The sequence below is a fragment of the Salvelinus fontinalis genome, chromosome 23 (genome assembly GCF_029448725.1).
Source record: "Salvelinus fontinalis isolate EN_2023a chromosome 23, ASM2944872v1, whole genome shotgun sequence".
Taxonomy (NCBI): Eukaryota; Metazoa; Chordata; class Actinopteri; order Salmoniformes; family Salmonidae; genus Salvelinus; species Salvelinus fontinalis.
In genome coordinates, this window is record NC_074687.1 from 45545272 (window position 1) to 45563767 (window position 18496).

The window sequence follows — 18496 nt, forward strand, 5'->3', positions numbered from 1 at the left end:
GATATCAGACCTACAGAATGGAACTGCTTCTCAGAGGTGAGAAAAGGGGGTTGGTAAGATCAACACAGAGAAGACTGAATTCCTGAGAAGACAATCAAACTTTTTGCATAGACTGTTGATAAGAAGAGTAATTCAGGGGGCTGCCGTATATATGTAATTGTGAGACAGCAGGTGCTTGACATCCGGGGTTTGAGGGTACACTCCTTATTTATCTCAATTGAATATATTGATCTAATTTTATATTGAAATAGTGGTAGATAACATTTCACAAATAGGACAATGCATTGTAATGAAAGTTATGACAAAAGACAGATAGGTTAGCATCTTGACTTGATTTCTAACTTAAGCCAGATTGACAATAAAAAACAAACCTAACAAGTGCACAAGCATTACAAAACGTAGTTTTAACTGAATACTGAAATACCGCAGTTTAGCCAATTTGGCTATTTAGATCATGTGTAATCAAACTAGCTGACCTACAAAAAAGCAACATGAGGTTTGGTATAGTTTAGTTACTCTAGCTGGTTAGATAAGCTTGCTGTCCCACTTGGATATACAGTAGATGTCCGCGTATTCGGTTAACTAGATCTTTACTTTACTGACTTTATTGTCCCCATGCGGAAATGTTGTTGCAGTATCATGTACACGTTAAACGTGGTGTTAATATACTGTAGAGAACAAATTGACAATACAAAATTCATAACAGTTACATACAGTATATTGTATACCAATGAAAGAGACTTCCCTGATGGCCTTACTGGGTGGATAGGAACATTAGCCCGAGCTCTTTAGGAGATACATGACACCTGACAAAAATGATTGTCTAATTCTGTTTTTCCTGCTGGGGGGGTGCCCTATACCTAAACCCAGAGAGGAGTAGTTCAATCCAGGTACAGGGGGTGAGTTGGGTCTAAAATTATTTTGTGAGCCTTGATGGGGAGCCTGACCTTAAAGATCTCATCCAAGCCTGTCTGTTTGAATCTCAGCATATTTTTCAGTCTGACGGTGGCATTGCCAAACCAACAAACATTTCACAAAAATGGTAAATGCTCTCAATGAAAGATTTGTAAAACAGAGTCAGTATAGTACAGTTAACATTAAAAAACTTTTGCAAAAGTACAGATCTACTGCAAATTTGATTAGTATTACACAATTACACTCTTCTCCTAAACTAGTTTCATACACTGGTGGAAAAAGTACCCAATTGTCATACTTGAGTAAAAGTTAAGATACCTTAATAGAAAACGACTCAAGTAAAAGTGAAAGTCACCCAGTAAAATACTACTTTACTAAATGTCAAAAAATATTTGGTTTTAAATATACTTAAGTTTTAAAAGTAAATGTAATTGCTAAAATATACTTACGTTACAAAAGTAAAAGTATAAATAATTTCTAATTACTTGTAGTAAGCAAGCCAGAAGGCCCAATTTTCTCCTGGATAGCCAGGAGCAAGCTCCAACACTCTTACAAACGAGCATTTGTGCTTAGTGAGTCCACCAGATCAGAGGCAGTAGGGATGACCAGGGATTTTATTTTGGTAAGTGAGTGAATTGGACAATTTTCCTGTCATACTAACCATTTAAAATTTAACGAGTACTTTTGGGTGTCAAGAAAAATGTTATTGCATAAAAAGTACATTATTTTCTTTAGGACTGTATTGAAGTAAATTTGTCAAAAATATGAAGAGTAAAGTACAGATATCCCAAAAACGACTTCAAAGAGGTTTTACTCAAATACTTTACACCACTGGTAGAACAACATAAAATGAATCTAGAACACCTCCAAAATGGTACCGTTCTGTAATTCCCAGAATGCTGTGCAGCTATGTTTGCACAATTTGCAGCAATTCATACTTCTCCAGATGTTACACCTTTACTAACATGAATTCTAATAAACCATTTTTTTGTGCCTTTCTTAAACATGACATGCTTTGTGAATGCATTCATTCATGTTAACTATGGCCTTAATTAATTAATTGCATCTGTACTTAGGCTACCATTAAGGGAGTATCACAGCTGTATTAGCTTTATTTAGCTAATAATAGTTAGCTTTTATCAAAGCTTTCTCTAACATGTGTAATTGTATTTTCTCTTTCAGCCTTGGAAGTGGGAAAAAGGGACATCATTTTTCTCATTGACAGCACTATGGGTGCCACAACGATCAACTCTCTTCGTGAGTTTATCAAAAGGTTTGTTGACACCATGCTAATCGGACCGGACCAAGTGCAAGTAGGTGTGGCCCAGTTCAGCAATGCTGCCAGGCTTGAGATAGACCTGAACACATATGGATCCAAGGAGGACCTGAATGCGGCTCTGGGAAGACTCAAGCCAAGACCGGGACAAGTGGTGAACATTGGGGTGGCCCTGGACTTTGTGAGGACCAACATGCTGAGGGCTGACAAAGGGAGTCGTATTCAGCAGGGTGTGCCCCAGCTGGTGCTGTTGATGACCAGTAAAAAGTCCAGTGACAGTGTGGGGCAGGCTGCTGAGGCACTGCAGCGCATGGGGGTTCTGACCCTGGCTGCCGGCTCCAAGACTGCCGATGAGCAGGAGCTGAAGCAGATTGCCTTTGATGAGAGTTTGGTGTTCATGCTGCAGGACTTCAGCATATTGCTTCGCAACCCAGGGACGATTGTCTCTCTCCTCTCCACTCTATCTGGGGTTGTGGTGACCGAGGGAACCACAGAGCCAGGTAATGCTCCTCTCCTATTTTTGTTATGATTCATACTAGCTATTAACATAACATGTATACCTCACATGTAAGGTGGCATTTTCTTACCCCAAGACTCCAAAAGGCACAGGTGTAAACTCATTCCACGGAAGGCCGAGATTCTGCAGTTTTTCACTATTTTTTCAATTAAGGTCACTGATTAGTTAGGAACTCCCCTCACATTGGGCTTAATTCAAAATCATTGACATCTAATATTTGTACTTGAATATTAGAATAGATGTAATGATCGTTTTTTTCTCCCCTGTTTTTTTCCCCAGTGGTTGAAATTACAACATTGCAGACCCAGAGAGTAGTCAGAGACATCGTCTTTATGGTGGATGGCTCTAGCTACATTGGGGGCGCCAATCTTCCATATGTGCGGGATTTCATTGTCGGCGTGGTAAACCTGCTGGACGTGCGGCCCGACAGGGTGCGCATTGGCCTTATGCAGTTTGCAGAGAACCCAAAGATCGAATTCTACCTGAACACGCACAACACAAAGCAAGATGTGCTGGCTAAAGTTGGTCAGCTCAGGCTAATGGGAGGGTCTGCTTTGAACACTGGAGCGGCTATGGATTATGCCCTTACCAACATGTTCCAGACCTCGACTGGGTCACGTAAGAGGCAGGGTGTCCAACAGGTGCTTCTCCTGATCACTGGAGGCCCATCCCAGGATGAGGTGAAAAAGATTGCAGACAAAGTGGCCGTGGCAGGTGTACTGACCTTCACAGTCAGTGCCGGCCAGGCAGATGAGGCCTACTTGAAGACGGTCGCTTTCGTCCCAAACTTGGCTTACCATGAAAGCAGATTTTCTGGCCTACCAAGTGTTGTTGAACAGATCATGACTCCTTTGATTACTGTGGTCGGCGACACAGACATCTCAGTAACAGACATCCAAATAACCACGGAACCTGGTGAGCTTTATGTTGTATTTTAGCTTTTATCAGTACATTTTGGATTTAACAGTGGATATTAAATATTTAAACATTTAAAATGTTATGAAAGATATAGAACAAACTGCAGAATAATGCCATTGACTGACAAACCTGAAGGTCTTGTTCCTTTTCCTCTTTTCTTACAGCAGTTGTTGGAGGCGAGAGGGATGTTGCGTTCCTGATTGACGGCTCGGATAATGTCCGCGCAGATTTCCCCTACATCCGGGACTTTATCCTCAAAGTCATTGAGCCTCTTGATATTGGACAAGATAGAGTACGGATTTCAGTTGTCCAACATAGTGAGAGGCCAGCTCCCAACTTCTACCTGAATACATATAAGGATAGGGATGAAGTGTTAAGGGCCGTTAATGATCTAAGACTGGCCGGTGGAAGGAGTCTAAACACCGGAATGGCCTTGAAATTCATGAAGGACACTATCCTGTCCCCGGTTCATGGTAGCCGTGCGGCCCAAAATGTCCCCCAGTTTTTGATAGTTTTGACCGGAGGCAAGTCAAAGGATAGCGTGAAGGAATCTGCTAGCGCTTTAAAGACCGATGGAGTGGTACCGTTTGGCGTTGGTGTGAAGGATGCAGACCCTAAGCAAATCGAGGCCATTTCTCACAACCCATCCTTTGCTTTTAATGTGAAGGAATTCAGCCAGCTCAATATGGTACAACAAAGGCTCAATAGCTATGTGAGCCTTCCCAAGGAAGAGCTGAAGGTCATTCTGGACCAAGGTAAGCAAACGTTTTTGTCATGTTCTGTATTGATGATGCTCTTTGTGCTGTGATGTGTTTTTCTTCTAAACGTGCCTTGTTTGTTGTGTCTTAGCCTTGGTTCATTCTCATGCTATCTCAGTTCATACTGATGCTGTGAAAAGAGATATTGTATTCCTGCTGGATGGTTCTGATGGCACAAGGAGTGGATTCCCAGCAGTGCGAGATTTTATTCAAAGTATAGTGGGTAAACTATCTGTGGAGGAGAACAGAGACAGAGTTTCTGTGGTTCAGTACGCTGACAAACCAGAGGCCAATTTCTATCTGAACTCTCACAAAACAAAGGATGCCATTATTAATGCCGTAAGTAAAATGAGGCACAAGGGTGGAAGGAGCCTAAACACTGGGGCAGCTCTCCAGTTTGTAAGACACCGTGTCTTTACTGCCTCCTCTGGCAGTAGACGACTGGAAGGTGTGCCCCAGATCCTGATCCTTTTGACTAGCAAGAAATCCAGAGATGATGTTAAGGGCCCTGCTGTAGCTCTTAAAGATCTGGAAATTGTGTCATTGGGGGTCGGAGTTGGGGACGCCAATGTCCGTGAATTGGAAATGATTTCCTTCCAACCTGGTTTCATATACCAGGTCACCGAGTTCTCTGAGCTGCCCACAATCCAGCCACAGCTTGTTGCTACGCTTAAAAGCCTGTCGAAAGACACCGAAGAAGCAGTAGCACCTGTGACACCTGGGATTCCTGATTTAGTAGGTAAGAACTTCAGCTACTTCATGTTATGCATTTTGGTGAAAGATGCTGTTTTACAAATTTCGTTGCATGATTGAAAAAATAGTATTTTAAAATCCCTTTATTCAGAGTATTTATTGGCTTTTTGTTCTCTTAAACCAAAACAATTTCCCCCCATTTCACTCTGTTCTCACTCTTTATCTCTTACCTCAACCATGTCTGGAGAAACTATGCCAACTTCTTTTGAAAAGATTGTTCCTTGTTGTTCTGCTTGTGGATGATACCTTTCAGAACAGTAGTTTAGTGCTCCCAAAACCTGCATACACTATTCCAGATTCTCATACAACCTTGCAGATATGCATGTGAATGTGTATTGAGACAGACAACTAACCACAACTGTAATTTTGCAGTCATTTCTTCTGTCAGTGATATTTTTCCACTGATATGTCTGGTGTTCCGATTCAGCTTCAAACATTCCTAACAATGTTTCATTTTGTTTTTACATTTTTACATGCCTTTTAATTTTTTTGAACCTTTATTTAACTAGGCAAGTCAGTTAAGAACAAACTCTTACTCACAATGACGGCCTACATGCCTTTTCTATATTATATTTGTTAGTCAATGTATTCCATTTTTATCTATCTTCACTACTAAGTTGATACAGAGAGCAGCAATAGGGATATAGTGTTTCTCGTTGACTCCAGAAATGGATTGCCTGCCATTAGAGAGTTTATACGAAGAATGGCCAATGAACTTGACATTGACGGGGACAATGTTCGAGTTGCTGTTGTGCAATGCAGAGACGAGGCTCTGCAATACTTCCACCTTAAAGCTCACAAAACCAAAAGGACTGCCATCTACGCTGTTAGAAGCCAAAGGCATAAAGGAGGATGACCCCGCAACACTGGAGCAGCTCTTCAGTTTGTTAGGGACAGTGTTTTCACTGCCTCGTCCGGGAGTCGGCGTCTGGAAGAGGTTCCCCAGATTTAGTTTTTGTTAACTGCTGGAGAGTCTAATGATGACGTCACAGCTGCTGCATCTGATCTGAAACATCTTGGGGATCTTTCTTTTCATCCATTGGGATGAAAAATGTAAGGCAAGAGGAGCTTCGAAGCATTGCCTACTCTTCCAGATTTATTTTCAACCTACCCGTCTTTGGGGAACTTTTGTCCATACAGCCGGAGATCCTTGCCTTTGTCCATTTTGTCCAATATACACCTACTCATAATTATACAAACACAACATCAGAGATGGTGCTGGGAGGGTTACTGTTTTGCAAAGACATTTCTATTGGCATACAAATTCCAAATCCCTGCTTTCTTGTTCCACATTCCAGAAACGTCATGCTTTTCTTGATGGTTTAAAATCAGGAAACTGTGCTTTTCTGGTCCTTTCAGTTTAAGCTTTTTCTTTTTTCTTCCCCCCCCCCCCTTTTCTCCCCAATTTCGTGGTATCCAATTGTTAGTAGTTACTGTCTTGTCTCATCGCTACAACTCCCATACGGGCTCGGGAGAGACGAAGGTCGAGAGCCTCCGAAACACAACCCAACCAAGCCACACTGCTTCTTAACACAGCGCGCATCCAACCCGGAAGCCAGCCGCACCAATGTGTCGGAGGGAAATGATTCTTAAAAAAAGAATTATACAGTATATCATTGTCTAGTTGATTTACACTAGTTTAGATTCTCCGCTGTCTTAAGCATACAATCTTCGTCTTCCTTCATGGAAGGAGTGTTATGCTTTCACATCTTGACAGATATTTCCTAAAACTGAAAAATTTCGCTCTACAAATGTTCTTAAATATTTTGTCATTTGAGACCTATTTAAATGCCTTTAATTTCACATCTTATTTCTTTGTATTCTTGAATTGATGAATATGGTTACAAGGCTTGGCTATATTTATAGAGCTATGTAATGACCTGAAAGTCATCCCAGTTAAAATATATACAGTATAATGGATAATATTTCTGACCATGTGTTTACTACATTCTATTGATATGCCGTCCTTGTGCATGTATTAATGCATATCTGCCTGACCTGGTATCTGTCATGGTTTTACTATTAAATAGGTAATTTAATGTTTTCTTTTGTTGAATTAGATGCTGCACAGAGAGACATAGTGTTCCTTTTGGATGGGTCTGATGATACTAGGAGTGGATTTCCAGCAATGCTTGGCTTTGTTCAAAGAGTAGTGGAAAACCTCAATGTTGGAGAGAACAAAGATCGAGTTTCTGTGGTACAGTACAGCAGAAATCCAGAGGCCCATTTCTTACTGAACACATATCCAGAAAAACAAAGTGTTCTAAGTTCTATCCGAAGCCTTAAGCACAAAGGGGGTAGACCACTCAACACTGGTGCAGCCCTGCAGTACGTAAAGGACAATGTCTTTACTTCTTCCTCTGGAAGCAGAGGCCAAGAAGGCGTCCCTCAGATACTGATACTGCTGAGTGGTGGCAGATCTCAAGATGATGTCGGAGGTGCTGCTGTTGCTTTGAAACAGGACAGAATTGTACCATTCTGTATTGGTACAAGGAATGCAGACATATTAGAGCTCCAAATAATAGCTCGTTTCCCCTCCTATGCTCTTTCTGTCCCTTGGTTCGATGACCTTGAAAGCATTGAACAGCAGCTTTTGTCACTTGTAAAAAGGGTCCCTCGTCAGCCAAGAGTTCATCAACGAACTGTAGTAGGTAAGGAGTTATTTCTCTACCTCTCTCCATTAGCCATTTAATCTGTCACATTTCAGGTTGCTACCTTATTGCTGAAAATAGCTGGATGTCTTACTCAGTACATTCATGATACTATTTTAAGCATGCCTGGTGAAAAATGTAGCCATCACTTTCTAGTCACAAATATACATGTACATGATCTTTCTTTATCATTTTACCTGCAAATTACATTTTATTCATATGAATCTCTAGATAAAACTGAATCCAAACAACGGGATGTTGTTTTTTTACTGGATGGCTCTGATGAAACTCTAAATGGATTTGAGGCTATGCGTGACTTTGTGCAAAGAGTAGTGGAGAAACTCACCGTGGAGGAGAACAAAGATCGAGTCTCTGTGGTCCAGTATAGCAGAGAACCAGAGGCCCACTTCTATCTGAACACTTACACAACCAAGGAAGACGTTGTTGACGCTGTAAGAGGCCTGAGGCACAAAGGAGGGAGACCCCTCAACACTGGGGCAGCTCTCCAGTATGTCACGGACAATGTCTTTACTGCCTCCTCCGGAAGTAGACGCCAAGAGGGCATCCCTCAAATTCTGGTTCTATTGAGTGGGGGAAGGTCCAATGATGATGTTAGAAATGCTGTTACAAACTTGAAAGAAATTGGTGTCATGGCAATAGTGGTTGGAGTGAGGAATGCCGATATACTTGAGCTTCAAACGATTTCATATGAACCTAGCTATGCTTTCTCTGCTACACATTACAACGATCTCCCAAGCATTCAACAGCAAGTCGTATCTGCTGTTGAGAGAGTTGAAATGACCGCTACTAACTTGCCGACAACATTAATAGGTAAGACTGCAATCATCAGTAATGCTGTAGTTGGTCAATTCAGTTAGTATAATATTGATGGATTTCATTTCACAGTGTATTGAATTCCCTTAATGGATATGCAAAATGTTATTAACCCATTTCATAAATGCTTATAGATGCATCAAATGATACCAGGAGGGACATTGTATTTTTACTTGATGGTTCTGATGATTCCCGAAGAAGATTTCCAGATATTCAAGACTTTATTCAGAGAGTTGTGGAAAAACTCAATGTAGATGGGGACAAAGATCATGTGTCTGTGGTTCAATACAGTGACACAGCAGAGGTCAATTTCAAGTTGGGTATGCATTCAAAAAAAGATTTAGTTCTTGATGCCGTAAGAGGTCTGAGGCACAAAGGAGGAAGTCCTCTAAATACTGGAGCAGCTCTCCGGTACGTGAGCGGCAATGTGTTTACTGCCTCCAATGGAAGTAGAAGCCTGCAAGGTGTTCCACAGATACTGATACTGCTGAGTGGTGGAAGATCCAGAGATGATATCCGAACCCCTGTCACAAAGCTCAAAGAAATGGGAGTCATTTCAATTGGTATTGGCACAGGAGATGCCGACACACTTGAACTACAAACGATATCTCATGAACCTAGTTACGCCCTTTCTATTACTGATTTCGAAGACCTTCCCACAATTCAGGGAGAATTGTTGTCATTGTTAACAGCAGTATCCCATCAACGAGTGCCAACTGCCCCTACCATGCATTTTGGTAAGCTGTAGCCATTTCTATTTTTCTGTCGTGGCATGTGTTCTCTGTGTTCTGGTAAAGGATCTTATCTATGTTATTACATGTCCTTTGAGGAAAATATAGATGTGTGTCTACGGTGTTTCTCCTTAAAAGAATAAGGTTATGCTAGCAATGACCTTGCTTCTGTGCCCTCTCGGAAAAGTGTCTTTCCTTTCTCTCTGCAACCATTCTTTCTTTACCTTCATTTCAGAATCTGACAAAAAGGATGTTGTATTTCTCATTGACGGATCTGACGACTCTAGTACTGGCTTTGCTGGGATTCGCCGCTTTGCAGAGAAAGTAGTGGAGATTCTTAATGTGGAGGAAAATGGCGACCGGGTGGCCCTTGTCCAGTACAGCCGGGATGCCACACCCAATTTCTATCTGAATTCATACTCTTCGAAAAATGATGTGCTTAATTCAATAAGATCCATGAGGCACAAGGTTGGAAGACTCCTCAACACTGGCACAGCCCTGCAGTTTGTGAGAGACACTGTCTTTACTGCTTCAGCTGGAGGCAGACGTGCAGAGGGTGTGCCTCAATATCTATTTGTTTTCAGTGGTGGGAGATCTAGTAATGACTTAAGGGGACCTGCGCAGTCATTGAGAGGGGATGGAGTAAGAACATTTAGCTTTGGAACAAGGAATGCTGATACATTGGAGTTACAAAGCATATCTTTTACACCAGCACACTCTTTTTCTGTTGCCAATTTTAACGAGCTTGACGGGATACACTCTTCCGTGGCTGCTGTAATGAGTGGTGTTAAGGAAACACCTGATATTTCAACTGTTGTTGGTAAGATTATTAAGATACTCTACCATTCAAGTTTGGGGTCAGTTAGAAATGTCCTTGTTTTTGAAAGAAAAGCACCATTTTTGTCCGTTAAAATAACATATAATTGATCAGAAATACAGTGTAGACATTGTAAATGTTGTAAATCTACATAGGTGTACAGCAGCCCGTTATCAGCAACCATCACTCCTGCACATTGTGTTAGCTAATCCAAGTGCAAACTGGCTCTAACCAGTAGAGAAAGAGGAGTGGGAGGCCCCAGGGCACAACTGAGCAAGAGGACAAGTACATTAGAGTGCCTATTTTGAGAAACAGATGCTTCACAAGTCCTCAACTAGCAGCTTCATTTAATAGTACCCGCAAAACACCAGTCTCAATGTCAACAGTGACGAGGCGACTCCAGGATGCTGGCCTTCTAGACACTCTAATGTACTTGTCCTCTTGCTCAGTTGTGCCCCAGGGCCTCCCATTCCTCTTTCTATTCTGGTTATAGCCAGTTTGCGCTGTTCTGTGAAGGGAGCAGTACACAGCATTGTACCAGATCTTACATTTCTTGGCAATTTCTCGCATGGAGTAGCCTTCATTTCTCAGAACAAGAATAGACTGATGAGTTTCAGAAGAAAGTTCTTTATTTCTAGCCATTTTGAGCCTGTACTCAAACCCACAAATGCTGATGCTCCAGATACTCAACTAGTCTAAAGAAGGCCAGTTGTATTGCTTCTTTAATCAGCAGAACAGTTTTCAGCTGTGCTAACATAATTGCAAAAGGGTTTTCTAATGATCAATTAACCTTTTAATATGATCAACTTGGATTAGCTATCACAACGTGCCATTGGAACACAGGAGTGATGGTTGCTGATAATGGGCCGCTGTACGCCTATGTAGATATTCCATAAAAAAATCTGCCATTTCCAGCTACAATTGTCATTTACAACATTAACAAAGTCTACACTGTATTTCTGATCAATTTGATGTTATTTTCATGGACAAAAAAATTAGCTTTTCTTTCAAAAACAAGGATATTTATAATTGACTCCAAACTTTTGAACGGTAGTGTATATTTCACTGTCACTTAAGGATTTTTTAATCAAAGATTGTAATACATTTACAGTAGTTTACTGAGAATGTATTACAAATCACAGTATTAGAGAGCAGCATTGACATGCTGTTGAATACAAAACAATTTGATTTCAGAACAGATGTGCAGTATATATGGACCTAATTATTATTTTTGCTCATTTCAGACAATTCCACTTTGTTGACATCAGATATCCAGATGGTGGATGGGGTCGATGTTGTATTTCTACTTGATGGATCTGATAAGATGCGAGAAAGTGTCCAATCAATACGTGATTTTCTTGGCCAATTTGTTGAACATCTAGAAATTGGGCCTGACAAAACACATGTTGCTGTGATCCAGTACAGTGACAAACCCACCACTAATTTCCTATTGAACACATACTCATCGAAGAGTGATATCCTGGCACAAGTACGCAATATCAATATTGAAGGAGGAAGGTCCCTCAACACTGGGGAAGCTCTTGATTTTGTTGAAAACAATATATTTACTGCCTCCTCTGGAAGCAGACTCCAAGAGGGCATTCCTCAGATCCTGATACTGCTAAGTGGGGAGAAATCCCAGGATGATGTTCTGGTTCCATCTGAGAGTCTGAAGGCAGCTGGAATTGTGCTATTGACTGTTGGGGTCAAAGACGCAGATGGAGCGGAGATGCAGAATATTGCATATAGTCCTAATCAGGCGTATATTCTCAAAGAGTTTTCTGACCTCTCTCTTGTTAGACAACAGTTACTCTCAGCAATTGTCTCTCACAAAGATGCAGCAAAACCAGGCTTAGGTGAGTGAAACAGAGTACAACATCAAGCGATTTCTTTGAAAATATTTATAAAATAAGTTGTTTTTCAATCATTAAAAAAAAAAAAATTGTATGTAGCTTATACTGTAGCATGAAATGTATGTTATGTACCGTGCACAATTTGCTGATTTTAGTTGAATTTTTCATTCTAGTTCAAGGCCCCAGTGTGAAAAGAGACATTGTTTTCCTCCTTGATGGATCTGATGATGTTAGGAGCAGATTCACAGAAATACGAGAGTTTGTTGCGAAAGTGGTGGAAAAGTTTGATGTGGACCAAGGAAAAGATCAAGTTGCTGTTGTGCAGTACAGCAACAGTGCAGCAGTGAACTTTGACCTGAATGCGTACAAGACAAGAGATGATGTGCTTAAAGCAGTCAGAAATCTAAGACCAAAAGGCGGGAGGCCTCAATATACTGGCACAGCCCTCCAGTTTGTGAAGGACAATGTCTTTACTAATAATGCTGGAAGTCGACGTCAAGAGGGTGCTCAACAGATCCTAGTGCTGCTGACTGGTGGCAGATCTAGAGATTCTCCTCGAGGTCCTTCCAGGGCACTCAAGACTTTGGGGGTTGTAACGTTTGCAATTGGATCAAGGCTGACTGATTTGGTTGAAATGCAATCGATATCATCTCTTCCAAATTATTCTTATTCAGTCCCGGATTTTGCAAACCTTCAAAACATCCAGAAAAATTTGGAAACACATCTTGCTCAAGTGAGACCACAAGAGGAAACTAGAGTTGGTAAGAAATATTAAACTGTACTGGCGACTTACTGTAAACGTTGATTCTCTTTATTTGATTTTTGAAAAGAACAACATCAATTATTTAAGTTTTAAAGAGGTCATATGTTTTTTATTGAATTGTTTCATGTATTGCATTAATTTATGGTTTATTGGACAGTGGAAACAGTGGAAACAGTGGGAAATGACGGAAATAGGAGAGATATTGTGTTTCTTCTGGATGGATCAGATAACACCAGAAAAGAATTCCCAGCAATTCGTGATTTCCTCCACAAAATCATTGAAAATCTCAAAGTGGAAGAAAACAATGACAGAGTGGCAGTGGTACAATTTAGTAACTTGGCAGTGGCACATTTTTATTTGAATTCATTTCTGAGAAAGGAAGACATGTTGAAATCTGTGAGGGGACTCTCACATAAAGGAGGAAGACCCCTTAATACTGGAGCAGCTCTGAAGTTTGTGAAAGAAAATGTCTTAACAAGCTCCTCTGGGAGTAGACACTTGGAGGGGGTGAAACAAATACTAATTCTGATAAGTAGTGGACGGTCAAGAGACAATGTGGATGCACCAGCATCTGCTCTCAAGGAGCTTGGTGTCTTGGTGATTGGAATTGGAACAAGGAGCTCTGATAGCAGAGAATTACAAAAAATATCCTATGACCCCAGTTATGCTCTTTCCGTGTCTGAATTTACTGACCTCCCCAACGTCCAACAGCAGCTTCTTTCTGCTATGAGCACTGTCATTGTACAGGTCACAGCCATGACACCAACAGTAATACCAACAATACTAGGTAAGAAAAATATGGTTTTGATCAGTTCCATTTGCACTCTTACATCAGGATTTGAGTATTTGATAGCTTTGACATTTTAGGTAGATGCCTCCCGAGGCCTTTCATGTTGGATTTATTTTGTACCTCTCTAGGAATGTTCTCTATGATAGCACTCAGTCCAATGCACACATTGCCACTTTTTTTGAATGGTTGTTTGAGATTAGGGAAAGGGATGACTGTCATGTGAAGGAAGCAGCTTTGTCCTGTGTTTCCCTTACCTATGCATCATTTAATAAAACTCTTTTTCTGAACATTCACATTCTCTAGTTGAGAGTCAGGCTCCCAGGAGGGATGTCGTGTTCTTGCTGGATGGATCTGATGGCACTAGGAGTGGATTCCCAGCAATGCGGGACTTTGTTCAAAGAGTAGTGGAGACACTCGGTGTGGATGAGAACAAAGATCGCGTGGCTGTCGTCCAGTACAGTAGAGATCCAGCCGCCCAATTCTATCTGAACACATACACAACAAAAGGAGAGATTCTCGACACTGTAAGAGGTCTGAGACACAAAGGTGGGAGACCTCTCAACACTGGAGCAGCTCTCCAGTACGTGAGAGACAATGTCTTTACTGCCTCCTCCGGAAGTCGACGCACTGAAGGTGTTCCACAGTTACTGATTCTGCTGAGTGGTGGAAGGTCCTCTGACAATGTTGACACTCCAGCTTCTGCTCTGAAGGAGCTTGGGGTCTTGATCTTTGGAATTGGAACAAGGAGCTCTGATAGCAGAGAATTGCAGAGGATATCACATGATCCCAGTTACGCTCTGTCTGTCTCTGACTTCACTGACCTTCCAAACATCCAGCAGCAACTTCTGTCCTCGGTTGAGGCAGTTGTTATTGACGTTACGCCAGAATCGACAACAGATTTAGGTATGTGTCATCACTGTTAATAATTGAGAGTGAGGAAGTGTTAGTAAAATGTCAGCTGAGTCTTAGAAACGATGGTGTAATTTGACCACAAGCCCCACATTTCAACAGTCTGATTAACATAATCTATTTATTTTCTCAGTTGATCATGACACCTCCAGAAAGGATGTGGTATTCCTTGTGGATGGTTCTGATGGCACAAGGAATGGATTCCCAGCAATGCGTGATTTTGTTCAGAGAGTAGTGGGGAAACTCAATGTGGGAGGAGACAAAGACCGCGTTTCTGTTGTCCAGTACGGTAGAGATCAAGAAGTTAATTTCTATCTGAACACATACACCACAAAGGAGGACATTCTTAACACTGTGAGAAGTCTGAGGCACAGAGGAGGTAGACCCCTTAACACTGGGGCAGCCCTCCAATACGTAAGGGACAACGTCCTTACTGCCTCCTCTGGAAGCAGAAGCCAAGAGGGCGTCCCTCAGATGCTGATACTGCTGAGTGGGGGAAGGTCCAGTGATAATGTTGACATACCAGCTTCTGCCCTGAAAGAGAGTGGGGTCTTGATCTTTGGCATTGGAACCAGAAATTCCAGCAGAGAGGTTCAAAGGATTGCCACTGATCCTAGTTTTTCCCAGTCTGTTTCTGAATTCACTGACCTCCCCAGCGTCCAGGAGCAGTTTTTCTCCTCACTCATAACTGTACAAGTTGAGGCCACACCCACAACCCCGACAGTCGTAGGTAAGAACGGATGCGTTATCTAGGACAACTAAAGCAACACACATATTTCAGTCTCAGGTTCATTGAAGCAATGTTAACATATTTTCTGTTTTGTTTCTGAAACTCTTAGTGGACCAAAGCATTGCCAGAAAGGATGTAGTATTCCTGCTGGATGGTTCTGATGGCACTAGGAATGGCTTTCCAGCAATGCGTGACTTTGTTCAAAGAGTGGTAGAGAAACTCACTGTGGAGGAGAACAGAGATCGAGTCTCTGTGGTCCAGTATAGCAGAGAATCAGAGGCCCACTTCTATCTGAACACTTACACAACCAAGGAAGATGTTGTGGACACCGTAAAAGGCCTGAGGCACAAAGGAGGGAGACCCCTCAACACTGGGGCAGCTCTCCAGTATGTCAGGGACAATGTCTTTACTGCCTCCTCCGGAAGTAGGCGCCTTGAAGGTGTTCCACAGATTCTGATACTGCTGAATGGTGGAAGGTCCTTTGACAATGTAGATACACCAGCGTCTGCTCTCAAGGAGCTTGGTGTCTTGGTGTTTGGAATTGGAACAAGGAGCTCTGATAGCAGAGAATTACAAAAAATATCCTATGACCCCAGTTATGCTCTTTCCGTGTCTGAATTTACTGACCTCCCCAACGTCCAACAGCAGCTTCTTTCTGCTATGAGCACTGTCATTGTACAGGTCACAACCATGACACCAACAATTCTAGGTAAGAAAAATATGGTTTTGATCAGTTCCATTTGCACTCTTACATCAGGATTTGAGTATTTGATAGCTTTGACATTTTAGGTAGATGCCTCCCGAGGCCTTTCATGTTGGATTTATTTTGTACCTCTCTAGGAATGTTCTCTATGATAGCACTCAGTCCAATGCACACATTGCCACTTTTTTTGAATGGTTGTTTGAGATTAGGGAAAGGGATGACTGTCATGTGAAGGAAGCAGCTTTATCCTGTGTTTCCCTTACCTATGTATCATTTAATAAAACTCTTTTTCTGAACATTCACATTCTCTAGTTGAGAGTCAGGCTCCCAGGAGGGATGTCGTGTTCTTGCTGGATGGATCTGATGGCACTAGGAGTGGATTCCCAGCAATGCGGGACTTTGTTCAAAGAGTAGTGGAGACACTCGGTGTGGATGAGAACAAAGATCGCGTGGCTGTGGTCCAGTACAGTAGAGATCCAGCCGCCCAATTCTATCTGAACACATACACAACAAAAGGAGTGATTCTCGACACTGTAAGAGGTCTGAGACACAAAGGTGGGAGACCTCTCAACACTGGAGCAGCTCTCCAGTACGTGAGAGACAATGTCTTTACTGCCTCCTCCGGAAGTCGACGCACTGAAGGTGTTCCACAGTTACTGATTCTGCTGAGTGGTGGAAGGTCCTCTGACAATGTTGACACTCCAGCTTCTGCTCTGAAGGAGCTTGGGGTCTTGATCTTTGGAATTGGAACAAGGAGCTCTGATAGCAGAGAATTGCAGAGGATATCACATGATCCCAGTTACGCTCTGTCTGTCTCTGACTTCACTGACCTTCCAAACATCCAGCAGCAACTTCTGTCCTCGGTGGAGGCAGTTGTTATTGACGTTACGCCAGAATCGACAACAGATTTAGGTATGTGTCATCACTGTTAATAATTGAGAGTGAGGAAGTGTTAGTAAAATGTCAGCTGAGTCTTAGAAACGATGGTGTAATTTGACCACAAGCCCCACATTTCAACAGTCTGATTAACATAATCTATTTATTTTCTCAGTTGATCATGACACCTCCAGAAAGGATGTGGTATTCCTTGTGGATGGTTCTGATGGCACAAGGAATGGATTCCCAGCAATGCGTGATTTTGTTCAGAGAGTAGTGGGGAAACTCAATGTGGGAGGAGACAAAGACCGCGTTTCTGTTGTCCAGTACGGTAGAGATCAAGAAGTTAATTTCTATCTGAACACATACACCACAAAGGAGGACATTCTTAACACTGTGAGAAGTCTGAGGCACAGAGGAGGTAGACCCCTTAACACTGGGGCAGCCCTCCAATACGTAAGGGACAACGTCCTTACTGCCTCCTCTGGAAGCAGAAGCCAAGAGGGCGTCCCTCAGATGCTGATACTGCTGAGTGGGGGAAGGTCCAGTGATAATGTTGACATACCAGCTTCTGCCCTGAAAGAGAGTGGGGTCTTGATCTTTGGCATTGGAACCAGAAATTCCAGCAGAGAGGTTCAAAGGATTGCCACTGATCCTAGTTTTTCCCAGTCTGTTTCTGAATTCACTGACCTCCCCAGCGTCCAGGAGCAGTTTTTCTCCTCACTCATAACTGTACAAGTTGAGGCCACACCCACAACCCCGACAGTCGTAGGTAAGAACGGATGCGTTATCTAGGACAACTAAAGCAACACACATATTTCAGTCTCAGGTTCATTGAAGCAATGTTAACATATTTTCTGTTTTGTTTCTGAAACTCTTAGTGGACCAAAGCATTGCCAGAAAGGATGTAGTATTCCTGCTGGATGGTTCTGATGGCACTAGGAATGGCTTTCCAGCAATGCGTGACTTTGTTCAAAGAGTGGTAGAGAAACTCACTGTGGAGGAGAACAGAGATCGAGTCTCTGTGGTCCAGTATAGCAGAGAATCAGAGGCCCACTTCTATCTGAACACTTACACAACCAAGGAAGATGTTGTGGACACCGTAAAAGGCCTGAGGCACAAAGGAGGGAGACCCCTCAACACTGGGGCAGCTCTCCAGTATGTCAGGGACAATGTCTTTACTGCCTCCTCCGGAAGTAGGCGCCTTGAAGGTGTTCCACAGATTCTGATACTGCTGAATGGTGGAAGGTCCTTTGACAATGTAGATACACCAGCGTCTGCTCTCAAGGAGCTTGGTGTCTTGGTGTTTGGAATTGGAACAAGGAGCTCTGATAGCAGAGAATTACAAAAAATATCCTATGACCCCAGTTATGCTCTTTCCGTGTCTGAATTTACTGACCTCCCCAACGTCCAACAGCAGCTTCTTTCTGCTATGAGCACTGTCATTGTACAGGTCACAACCATGACACCAACAATCCTAGGTAAGAAAAATATGGTTTTGATCAGTTCCATTTGCACTCTTACATCAGGATTTGAGTATTTGATAGCTTTGACATTTTAGGTAGATGCATCCCGAGGCCTTTCATGTTGGATTTATTTCGTACCTCTCTAGGAATGTTCTCTATGATAGCACTCAGTCCAATGCACACATTTCCACTTTCTTTGAATGGTTGTTTGAGATTAGGGAAAGGGATGACTGTCA

At 42.2% G+C, this 18496-nt stretch overlaps 1 protein-coding gene across 1 annotated transcript in view; it reads left to right on the top strand.

The window, feature by feature from the left end:
- The window catches only part of col6a3 (collagen, type VI, alpha 3), an 83028-nt gene that overhangs the window by 2160 nt on the left and 62372 nt on the right, over window positions 1-18496 (top strand). Inside the window, exons 2-8 of the mRNA XM_055879175.1 lie at window positions 2098-2691; window positions 2988-3289; window positions 15603-15924; window positions 16231-16830; window positions 16970-17566; window positions 17676-18340; window positions 18425-18437. Of these exons, the coding sequence (XP_055735150.1) occupies window positions 2098-2691; window positions 2988-3289; window positions 15603-15924; window positions 16231-16830; window positions 16970-17566; window positions 17676-18340; window positions 18425-18437 (3093 nt within the window). The remainder of the gene's footprint in view (window positions 1-2097; window positions 2692-2987; window positions 3290-15602; window positions 15925-16230; window positions 16831-16969; window positions 17567-17675; window positions 18341-18424; window positions 18438-18496) is intronic.